The sequence below is a fragment of the Myotis myotis genome, unplaced genomic scaffold, assembly GCF_014108235.1.
Source record: "Myotis myotis isolate mMyoMyo1 unplaced genomic scaffold, mMyoMyo1.p scaffold_m19_p_62, whole genome shotgun sequence".
NCBI classification, from domain to species: domain Eukaryota; kingdom Metazoa; phylum Chordata; class Mammalia; order Chiroptera; family Vespertilionidae; genus Myotis; species Myotis myotis.
Genome location: NW_023416371.1, coordinates 387,202 through 399,561, shown reverse-complemented (window position 1 = coordinate 399,561; position 12,360 = coordinate 387,202). Strand labels below are relative to the sequence as shown.

Sequence of the window (12,360 nt, the reverse complement as noted above, 5' to 3'; positions counted from 1 at the left end):
ATAAATAGCAGAAATTCACCTTTCCTTGAACAAAGTGAGCTTCTTAGGTTGGCAGAGTTCTGTTCACTTAACCCTTTGGGAACGCAGGATCCAAGCAAAAGGTAAAGGGTTAGGAAGTGAACATACAGGGCAGGCTTTAACATTAAACCATAGGTTCCTAGAGAAATATTTTGCTGTATATTTTTACATCACTTCTCAAGGACAGCTGTTCACCCAAGGACTGATATCCATCACTTTCATTATCTTTTGTGAGGAAATGTTCCTTTGTTCAAGTTGCTGAAATTGTTACCAGCAAACACTTTCATAATCTTTCAGTTCAAGACATCAGTATCAGTGGAAACTGCTTCCATTATAAATAATAAATGCATGAAACTGGTAAGGCTGCTATTATTTTAGACTGCAATAAATACACAAGAATTTATATGTTATTTTTCATAAAAATGCAATTTCTAACCAATTTAGGGGATTTCCAAACTCTGTTATAGAACGCCAGTCATGTGAGATCTGAAAGTTTTTTATTGGCAGCCACACAGTTGACCACAATATCTCTGTGTTTTCTTGCTATTTAAAAAAATATGGAATCTGGACACTTAAAACATTATCAATGCAATAATCACGATAGACTTTCACTGAATCTTTAAGAGTTTGTAAAAATTGCCAAGGTCATGATGAATACAATTATTGTAGCTACATCATTTGAAAAAGTAATATAAATTATGCTGCTAAAGACAAAACACATGAGCACACATAAACATCACCAGGTGACAGCAGTAACTCATAACTATTTAATATGAAAATTAACTGTAAAAAGGTATGTCAGAGAACTTGCGAATTTTCACTTCAGCAAAACAATCTACTTATATATCTCTAACTTCTATGATACAATAAAATATTTTTTAAAAGATATGACATTCAAATGCTTCATTTACACAAGTAATATTGCCCACATTAATAAAAGTGATGCCCTTAAATATGAACTGTTCTGCTATGATTTAAAATGTTTTATTTCATTTTACATTTTTGTTAGCAGTTATGTGTTGACAGAAAGGATCCTAGTCAAAATACTGTTTCCCAAAAGTAATATACATCATATTGCTTGAAATGAACAACCATATAAAAGTGGTAATCATTTATCTAAACATTGATTAAGAAAGACAACTGGCATATATTCAGGCAGAGTGTCCAGTTCATGATGGTTTATTTACAAAAAAAGTATTTTTACTGAAGCTAACATGATATATAGGTTTCTATGTCACTTGCTACAGTCTCTTAAATTTATAAAAATATTATATAAAATACCACAGCCTTTAGAGGATATAACTTCATGTGGTTCTGATACTAGCAGCTGAAAAGTGTTCATAATTTAAAAATAAATAAACTATAGAGGTAAACCAGTTACAAAACAGCGAGGACTGCGATGGTCACGAGACTGAAAAGAACTGCTTAATTACACAGTAGCTAGCAAAATGGTGAAGCAGTTGGATCGAAAGTTTTAAAAACCTCTTTCAGAGATTTGTCATCTGTTTCCCCACTGGGGTTATCCTCTGGGGTGGGGCTCAGCTGTCCCAGCTGCCTGGACTGCCTGGGATCGCTGTACTGGGGTCTCATTAAGCCTGCTAACGCCTGTACAGGAAGGCTGTGCACTGCGGGGACCTGGCCTGCACAGGAGCTGCTGGGGACATGGGCCGGTGCGTCGGCTGGCCCATGGACAGTGGCCTCCGCGTCGGCAGTGGTTTTCTGTGGCAGGGCTGCTTCTCCAGGAGCGTGCTCATTTTTGTCACTGCCTTTTAAACCACCACTTTTTTTCTGGTTCTCTGCATTTTCCGTTGCTGGCTCTGGTGCAGATGATGAGCCAGGCTCCCTAGGGTCATACAAACTAATACCACTGAGAACTGAACTTGGAGTCCCCAGTGGAACACCAGCTGAAGGCGACAGTTTAGGAGTGTAGGGAGGCAAAACCCCAGGCCCAGAGTTGCTGGTTACTGCCGCCGAGGGCTGCGATGCACCAGGGCTTGACCTGGCCAAGTGAGGGGCACACTTTGGTGTATGTGACTCCTTCGTAACTGCTTGCTGAGACACTGTGTTGTGCAGTCTGTGAAGTCTCGGATCACATTTTTTTTGTAGCCTGGGGTCTCCCAATTTACTTGCTGAGCTGTGCAAGTCCCCAAATGGTTCCAGGTAGCCTTCTCTGCTTGTTGTGTTAATTTTGGCTTTGACTGCCAATTTTGAATCCAGGGGAACTATGCTTTGATGGAGATCGCTTTTCGAATTCCATAGCCTCTGGTCAGCTATAAGAGGGGGCAGAGGTAAGCTGATTGAAGAGACGGGGTCCGGTTTTGGTAAAGGGACTGGAAGTAAGTCCTCTGGAGCCCACACGATGTGTTTTGCGAAATTGGGCTTGGTGAGTATGATATCCATTTTAATGTGACTGAACTGCCTCAGCTGCGACCGTGGGTCCTGGAGCACTGCCCCGGGGGGAGAGTCCAGGGGTATTAAGGAAGCCTTTTCTCTCAGTTCTCGTTCTGTGTCCTCTTCCTCATCATCTCCTCTCTTGTGTTTGATGTTAGCGCCAGAATGTGCATGATGTAAATCGCACTTTGCTGCGCCAGCAGAGGAGCTCACCTGCCCACTTCCGTTTCCTCTTGGTTTCCTGGGATCCCACACGAGTCTGAGACCCTGTGCGGGAGACTCAGAAGACTTTCTAATGTCTTGTCTTGGGATGGTCCTAAGTCGAGGGTCAGACACCTGGTTACCTTTACTCTTCTCTTTAGCAAGTCTTGGATCAGTAGGAGTGCCAAGTTCCAAGGAAGACTGCTGCTGACTCCTTAAAGTTTCTGTTTGTTTCTGTAACGTTTTCAGGATTGCCTTGACACTGCTCCCTTCATCCTCTTCACTACTGGAATACCAGTTAACAGGATCATCTAAATGCAGACAAAGACTTATTATAAAGAATGAAGCATGCAGATTCAGCCTGAATTAAGATAAAAAAGCACATGCTATTTCTGAAGTCTAACTTCAAGACAATGCATCATCGTCCCTGGCCAGTGTGGCTCAGTTGGTTGGGCATTGCCCCATGTGCCAGAAAGACAATGTCATCATAGAAATGCTAGGGTTTCAACACCGGAACAAGGCAGGATATGGTATGATGACCATCAATTTGGTTATCACACTCTGGAAAGACAGCTGGGATACTGGGACATGTGCAAGTCCTTCCAGCCAAAGAAAGCCAGGGCCTTTCCTGCCAGTTGGCCAAGGGAACTCAGAGCCTGTGTGGTGTAACAGGCTTCAGGGAGAAGGCAAAATCCTCTGGGGACAGAAGATGAAAAAGTTTTGGGTCTCCTTAATTCAAGTAATCCTTAAGCTCTTCATTTATTTTGATAGCAAGGGAGAGATATAAAAATATGTTTGGAAAGACAACAGAGCACTAATAATGACAGTTAAGGAAGCCATGGGAACTGAGCAAATGAGGGGTGAGGTGCAGACTCTTCATTTGTATTTTACATTTTAGATATTTGACCTATGTGACTATATTAGCTATTCCAGCACTAAATTAAAAATATCAAACAAAACTAACATCCTAAAGTTTATATACTTGACCTTTATGAGAACACTTTGGGCCTTACTCCTAAAGTCTTTTTATCCCTAGTGTGTTGCGCACAATGAGTAGAAGGTATGATAAGGCGAGTCTCCTTCCTCTCAATTCAGACACATACAGGTCGACACTAAGTTGGACACACACACACACACACACACACACACCCTAGAACAGCGGTTCTCAACCTGTGGGTCGCAACCCCTTTAGTGGTCAAAAGACCCTTTCACAGGGGTCGCCTAAGACCATCCTGCATATAAGATATTTACATTACGATTCATAACAGTAGCAACATTACAGTTATGAAGTAGCAACAAAAGTAATTTTATGGTTGGGTCACAACATGAGGAACTGTATTTAAAGGGCCAGAAGGTTGAGAACCACTGCCCTAGAATATCCCAGACCAATAGACCATTGCAGATATTCTTCTTTTACCTCCTTGCACTGCTTACTAATGTGTTTCTACCTCATGGAACTTTAGTGTTACCCTCTTAGTTTGAACAGAGCAGTGCTCACAAAATAAGCAATGGTGTTTAGGGTGGGGATGTGTCTTAATATAGAATACACTATGTCACAATAGCAAAAGGTTTTTTTGGGTCTCAGGGTATGGAAAACAAAGTTTAGATTCTAGGTCTCTTTCCTTCTTTTCTTGGACCTCCAGGAGGCCTAGAGCTGGGCTTGCAATTCATTTTCAATGTTTCTGTAGAGTAACTTTGCTCCTCACAGAAGTTGTTACCTGACCCAAAGAGGGAAGATGCTATTTTATTCTCACTTTCATATGAACATATTTAATAAGCAGTCAAATCCCTTTTGGAATGAGAATGAATATAGAACAGAAGGAAAGTAGAACAGCAGAGGACAACAGGCAGCAAATATTAGACAGGAAATGATGAGTAACAACTTTTTATCAAGGGACAGATACAATTTAAAGGCATTAAAATTTTATGAATATAACAACAAATACACAAAAATCCTAGCTGGTCAAGACTTTTTCTGTATATAGAGAAAACAACCTTTATAAAACATCACCAGTTGTATAATATTATAAAACTAGAGGCCCGGTGCAAGAAATTAGTGCACTGGGGTGGGGGGGAGGGGTTGTCCCTCAGCCCAGCCTGTACCTTCTCCAATCTGGGACCCCTTGGGGGATGTCCGACTGCCGGTTTAGTCGGACATCTGGCAGTTGCACATCCCTCTCACAATCCGGAACTACTGGCTCCCAACCACTCGTCTGCCTACCTGATTGCCCCTAACCACTCTGCCTGCCAGCCTGATCACACCCTAACCACTCCCCTGCTGGCCTGATTGCCCCTAACTGCCCTCCCCTGCCAGCCTGGTTGCCCTCAACTGCCCTCCCCTGCAGGCCTGGTCCCCCCATAACTGCCCTCCCCTGACAGCCTGGTCACCCCTAACTGCCCTCTCCTGCTGGCCTGGTCCCCCCATAACTGCCCTCCCCTGACAGCCTGGTCACCCCTAACTGCCCTCCCCTGCTGGTCCCCCCATAACTGCCCTCCCCTGACAGCCTGGTCACCCCTAACTGCCCTCCCCTGCTGGCCTGGTCCCCCCCAACTACTCTCCCCTGCATGCCTGGTCGCCTTCAATTGCCCTCCCCTGCCAGCCTGGTCCCCCCTAATTGCCCTCCCCTGCAGGCCTGCCCCCCCCCCAACTGCCCTCCCCTGCTGGCCTCGTCACCCTCACTGCTCTCCCCTGCAGACCACCTTTGACCACATGGGGGCAGCTATCTTGTGCGAGGGCATAATGGTCAATTTGCATATTATCTTTTTATTATATAGGATTTTTTATCATCTAGAAAAGTTATTTTCTTGCTTATGAAAACATAAAGCTCTGTAAGACTAAAAAGTTGACTGATAAATGGTTGTTGTTTTTTAAATGAAAGTTTTAGCACTTAAAGGAATAAATATAAATTGTACAGGAAATTAAGTTATTAGGTAACCCTCATTTCCCTGTGATGTTAAGTAAATGAAGAATTAATGTTACCGTATTTGAAAATATAATGTATATTTATGTAATAGCTTGTAGCTACCTGTCATAGTTTTAGATAGTTATTAATAAATTTTATGTTTAAGATTTTCTAATTTGTAAGAACTGGATGCCTTAAACTTTTCTCTCCTTAATTAACTAGATGCTATACACTTATCAACATTGAAAACACTAAGGTAAACTTAGTGTCTCCATATTATCTTTTATATTGAAAAATAGAGGCCCAGTGCACGAATTCATGCACCAGTGGGGTCCCTCAGCCTGGCCTGCGGGATCGGGCTGTCAGCTCTCCAATATCTCCCAAGGGGTCCCAGATTGTGAGAGGCTGCAGGCCAGGCCGAGGGACCCCACCAGTGCAGAATCAGGGCTGGGGAGGGATGAGGGAGGTTGGCCAGCGGAGGGACCACAGGAGGGCTCCAGGGTGTATCCAGCTCCTCTCACTCAGTCCCGATTGGCCAGACCCCAGCAGCAAGCTAACCTACCAGTCGGAGTGTCTGCCCCCTGCTGGTCAGTGCATGTCATAGTGACTGGTCAACTGTCTGCCCCCTGGTGGTCAGTGCACATCATAGCAAGTGGTTGAGTAGCCTTAGCATATCATTAGCATATTATGCTTTGATTGGTTGAATGGGTGACTGGACAACTGAACACTTAGCATATTACGCTTTTATTATATAGAATAACATTCCCTAACTAGAGGCCCAGTGCATGAATTCGTGCACAGGTGGAGTCCCTTGGCCTGGCTGGTGATTGGGGTCATTGGGGGGGGGGGCGCTCCAGATGGCTGTGGAGAAGGACTGTGGGAGGTTGGCTGTGGGAGTGCATTGACCTCCAGAGGGCAGCTCCTGCATTGAGCATCTGCCCCCTGGTGGTCAATGTGCGTCATAGTAACTGGTTGACCAGTTGTTCCATTCATAATGGTCGCTTAGGCTTTTATTCTATATAATAAAAGAGAAACATGTAAATTGACCATCCTTCCGCTACATGCACCAGCCAATCAGGAGTATTCAAATTAACCTGACAAAGATGGCGGGTTAATTTGCATACACAGGCGCCGGGTGGAGAGCAGAATGGGTGAGCCAGTGGAGAGTGGAACAGCTTGGGGAAATTGGCTCCCCAAGCCGCCAGACAGAGAGCAGAGAGGGAGAGCTGGCAGCTTGGAGGACTTGGCAGAGTAGGAGGCCATGGAACAGAGACAGAGTAGGAAGGGAAAACCAAGAGCGCGGGGAGCATCAGGAATGCTGGGAATCATAGTTCTGGTGGCAGACGGATCTCTTAGACACTAGCAGCGGTTCTCAACCTTTGGGTTGCGAACAATGAAAATACATCCTGCATATCAGATACTTACATTACGATTCATAACAGTAGCAAAATTACAGTTATGAAGTAGCAATGAAAATAATTTTATGGTTGGGGGTCACCACAACATGAGGAACTGTATTAAAGGGTCGCGACATTAGGAAGGTTGAGAGCATTGCAGAGCAAAGTGAGCCTGGAGCAAGTTACTGTGGCGGTGGGGGACGGCGGGATAGCAAAGGTGAGAGACATAAGTAAAATCAGAGTGTCTAGGAAAAATTAAAGGGAAGATATCCTAAAACTTCCAGGAAATCTCCACCAATGAAGCAAAGAAAAAAATATGCCTCTATTATTCTGTGAGCAACAAACCAAACTGAGTTGGGGTCTCAGACAATTCGCTCATATGACTGCACAAACAGACAGAAACTCCTGGATTGGAGAGGGCTCTCCTGAGGGCTCCCAGATTGGAGAGGGTGCAGGTCAGGCTGAGAAACCCCCACAACCCCCAATGCATGAATGTCGTACACCGGGCCTCTAGTATATATAAATAATATAGCAGAATCTGAAGTGTATAGTCTATGCCCATAAACATTCCTCTAATAACTGAATTGTTTTGAGCTTGGTCTAGAAGTCCAAATTCCTGAATTGAAAGGTGTCTCGTCCCTTTTCTATTTATTGTCTTCCAAAATAAAAAGGCCCAATAAATAGCAAGTCTGCTCACTTAGGCCTTGCACTCTAATTTCAGATCTAATCACTGGTTCAAGTCAACCCCCTTGCAATCAATTGCTAATATACCAATGGCATGGAAACCACAAACAATCCCCAAGAAAGGAGCTATGAAGTAAGCTGGAAATATGAGAGACAGTTCAGAGAAACTCATTTTTTCAAACTTTAACCTATTTAAGACCATTTTAGGAACTGTGACCCAAACAGGTTGTGAGATGCTGTATCATAACATGTGACATATCCACTAGGGAAATGCAAATCAAAATCATAATGAGGTATCACTTCACACCTACACGGATGGCTAAAATAATAATTTCAAAAAGAGAAAATAGTAAGTATAGGTGAGAATATAGTGAAATTGCAACCCTCCTACATTGCTGGTGGGAATGTAAAATGATGCAGCCACTGTGGAAAAATCTGGTGGTTCTTCAAAAAGTTAAACATATAGTTATCAAATGACCCAGCAAGACCACTCCTCGGTATATTCCAAAAGAATTAAAAACATGGACTCAGCCTAACTAGTTTGGCTCAGTGGATAGAGCATCGGCCTGCAGACTGAAAGGTCCCAGGTTCGATTCAGGTCAGGGGCATGTACCTTGGTTGCCGGCACATCCCCAGTAAGGGGTGTGCAGGAGGCAGCTCATCGATGTTTCTCTCTCATCGATGTTTCTAACTCTCTATCCCTCTCCTTTCCTCTCTGTAAAAAATCAATAAAAATATATTTTAAAAAACCCACAACAACATGGACTCAGACGCTTGTATGACAATATTCTTTGCACCATTATGAAAAAATAACATGACAGACCTTCTTCTTTGCTAGATGCCCTGTGAGGGTGGGTGCTGCTTGGTTCTTCATCGTCTTGGTATTTCTGAGTAAGTCTGACAAAAAGAGCTCTCTGCACTGCAGGGAGGAGGCCTGGTGCAGGCAGGGGGTCATGGCCTGTCATGCTGCTGCTGCCATCACACCCACTCCCACGGTTAGGTGAGTCTTGAACAATGGGAGGCTGATGCTGAGCAAACTCGTCATGCCACATCCCATCTGCACATAATAAAGAAACAGACATTGATTAAAGTACAGTATTCCATGAGAGAGTACCCCTGTGAGTTATAAGAAATTGAAGCCCTACTAATAATCACATTTGATTAGAAAACTGTTATATGATTGTAAATATTTTTGAAGTTATCTGAAGTTCTATTATTAAAAATGTTTGGTTAAATTTGAAGCCTTCCCTGGTGTTGCGTGGTGGTTAGAGCATGGGTCCATGATCTGAAGGGTCTCGGGTTTCATATTGGTCAAGGGCATGTGCATGGGTTGCACGTTTGATCCTGACCCTGGTTGGAAGACAACCAATCAATGTATCTCTCACATTGATGTTTTTCTCTTTCTACCTCCCTTTCTCTTTTCCGCTCTCTAAAAATCAGTGGAAAAAATATCTTCAGGTGGGAATTAACAAAAGAAAGTTAAAACATATTTAAGGTCTCAATTTCATCACATTTTACTTAGATTTATTTGTTTTCATGTAGCTTTATTTAAAACATACTTATTATCCTTTTAATGAAAGATAGGACTCTAAATATTTAGCTTGATTCTGAAAGGTACACTTACCACTAGAGTTAGTGGGTGGCTGAAAATTAGGTGCACCATGCTGAGAATAGTAATTCTCATAAAACTCAGCGGGGTTTTGTAGGGACTCATAACTGGTGTTGAGCTGCATTTCACCAGAACCTTGCAGGTGTGATGAGCCTGGAGAACCGTGATTCTCTCTGGGTACTTTCATCATGTGTTCTGGAAAGCCCGGACAATGGTAAGCACCACTCATACTTGGTACTGTCAAAGATGCATCTGGTTGAACAATTACTCCAGCTCCATGTGGACCGGGTGGCAAAGGTGGGCTCTGTGGCACTGGTAGGCCAGGAGGTCCTGCACATGGATGATGTCTAGGGGAGCCTGAGTGCATCACAGGAATACTGTGTCCCTGAGACATATTAGGTTCGGGACCTGGACTTGACCCAGAACTGTAGATATGCTGAGGATGTGGGCTGCTTTCCTGATACTGTGGTCCTGGTGGCGAGTCACTGCTATAAAATGCTGGTGGTCTGTAGACAGAAAGAATAGTATTTCTTAGTTCAAAGAAAAGAGACAAACAAGAATGTCACATTTTTAAATGGTTACATGTGTTTTCTATATCAGAGGAGAATAGTCTGCTTCTAAGAAGGCATTTATTTCATATTACCTATAGTAACTGGAAGGACCAACATGTGCATCCTGCCTGTGTTTTAGCCCATAGTTTTCTAAGTTGCTGCTTATTAACTGTTGTTCTAAAATCGTATTCATTACTGCTTTTGAAAAATGCAGAAAGTACAAAGACAAATAAGAAACACCCCTAATCCCATCACCCAGAGATAAATGTTTTGACTGGTTCTCTTCTAGTCCTCATCACTGTGAGGAGGTTCTGAAGCTGGCTCAGGATTCTATAGAGAAAGCTAAGAGGAGGCAGCAGAGGACGGGCAGGAGGATGTGGGAGGAAGCAATCAGGTGCGTGCTAGGACAGCTGCTATCTCTACCTGAGCTTACGCACACGATTAACATAGACACAACTTAGTTTCTTAAGAAGTATTTCTAGGGAGAAAATGCCACCGTTTTTGAAAACGTTAACTTACTTCTTCCCAATCTTATGTGCTAAGTCCACAGTAGGTTTTACAACTATTTCAAAAAGAGATGGGATTTTCTTGAAATCATCAGAGATATCTGTCTGAAAGTCATCTTCAGGATCAGAAAAGGGAAAGTGCTCTGCTGGGGTTGGCAGGAGCCCCACTCCTGGAGGTGGTTTGGGAAGAGGGGTTATGCCACGCTTCCTAAGTTCCTCTAACTCTCTTTCATCCTCATTTGTGGGGTCCTCTTCAGTGTTCAACACCTGAAAATAATTGGCAAAGATTACCACATAAAAACAAACTATCTTCCTCACGTTTAACATTGTATAAAGAGTTAAGTAAATTAGTTCTATTAATAGGAAAATATAACATTAAGCTGCATGGGTCACACACAAACTCATTTTCATAAAGAGAATGAAGTTCAAAGAGGTAAAGGATATTTCTCAGAGTAAACTAGCTTTTTAACAGCAAAACAAGGATGAGAATAAAAGATTCTTAATTCCTAGCCCAATATTCTGCTTTTCTAAAACACTGTATTAATGAAACATGAAATAACAAATCCCTGACTTATGAGCAGTTTTATAAAACATGATTCAAGTCAAATAAATCTGTAGAGAGACTTAACAATCAAGGAACAAAAACATTACTTACTTTGTCCAAAAGTTTCCTCGTTTCTTTTGTCAAATCATCATGTGAAAATTTACACTTGTCTCCTTGGTAACATTTTGCTCCACTATGATAGAACTTGCATGGAAATTCATGTAAATAAAAATATTAAGGAACAGACCAAATAAAATAAAATTCTAATATTTTTAAGCCAAAAAACATAACTGTGCTGAATCAATAAGACTCCATAATTATATACAGTGGGGCCTTGACTTACGAGTGTCCTGACTAATGAGTTTTTTGAGATACCAGCTGTCTCTCGGCTGATTTTTTGCATTGAGTTGACAGAGTAATTTGAGTTAACGAGCTCCTTAACAAACTCCTTAACGAGCTCGGTCTCGGAACGAATTAAACTCGTAAGTCAAGGCCCCACTGTATTATACTGAATTTTCTATAAGCACATCAGATAATTTAAGATGAAATATTTTAGTTATGCTGCAAAATATTCAAAAAATTTAAAATCTCTCTCACTCTATTAAAACTAGAAAACAATTTTAAAAGAAATATAATGGTTATAGTATTTATAATGTTTATGCAAGCCCTGTTACTTTCCACAATAAAGTATTATGCAGAGCAAATACATTTTATAGCAAGAACTCATACCTATGAAGAATAATGGGCTTGATATGTCAAGTTAAAGTTAACCCAACAATGAGAGCTACAGGCTAGCCTGACTTAAAGGGTAGTCACCTAAGGTTTTGGAGACAAAATTCTAAAAAAAATATTAACTCCTGAAGTATGGTGAAAAATATATCATTTTCACATGGCATATGTTCAGAGAGAATTCCTGGATGGTTTTAGGAAATTTATTACTATAATCATCACACTGATAAGTTCAAAAGAAAAAATTACACGATTATCTTAGCAAGTGCAAATGGTGACTAATACAATTCAAAGTCCTCATTTGATTTAAAAAACTCTTAGTAAAGTAAGAATATACTTAACTTGATTTTTTAAAACATCTATCTTAAAACCATAGCCACAAGCTAAAGCAAAAGGACATTATCATTAAAATTGTGTACTGCCAAAGCCGGTTTGGCTCAGTGGATAGAGCGTCGGCCTGTGGACTGAGGGGTCCCGGGTTCGATTCCGGTCAAGGGCATGTACCTGGGTTGTGGGCACATCCCCAGTAGGGGATGTGCAGGAGGCAGCTGATCGATGTTTCTCTCTCATCGATGTTTCTAACTCTCTATCTCTCTCCCTTCCTCTCTGTAAAAAATCAATAAAATAAAAAAAAATAAAATAAAATTGTGTACTATGTCTGCCATAATCATCACTGTTTAACATTATTCTGGACATGTAGCCAATACAATTAAAACAGGAGATATAAATTATCATATTTACAGATGGTATGACTGTGGGGAAAACTGTAAGGATAGACTGAAAGCATTTAGAAACAGAGGAATAAGGTGTCTGGTTTCTAAAGAAAT

The 12,360-nt window shown here is 41.8% G+C and overlaps 1 protein-coding gene across 7 annotated transcripts in view; it reads right to left on the bottom strand.

Annotated features, from left to right (window-relative positions):
* Positions 1 to 498: 498 nt before the first annotated feature.
* The window catches only part of ZC3H6 (zinc finger CCCH-type containing 6), a 52,801-nt gene continuing 40,939 nt past the window's right edge, over positions 499 to 12,360 (bottom strand). For all 7 annotated transcript variants that reach the window (XM_036315852.1, XM_036315851.1, XM_036315856.1 and 4 more), the window contains 5 exons: positions 10,916 to 11,025; positions 10,274 to 10,527; positions 9,219 to 9,709; positions 8,418 to 8,651; positions 499 to 2,921 (listed from right to left, as the gene is read on the bottom strand). In XM_036315852.1, the coding sequence (XP_036171745.1) occupies positions 1,459 to 2,921; positions 8,418 to 8,651; positions 9,219 to 9,709; positions 10,274 to 10,527; positions 10,916 to 11,025 (2,552 nt within the window). In that variant the 3' untranslated portion in view covers positions 499 to 1,458. The remainder of the gene's footprint in view (positions 2,922 to 8,417; positions 8,652 to 9,218; positions 9,710 to 10,273; positions 10,528 to 10,915; positions 11,026 to 12,360) is intronic.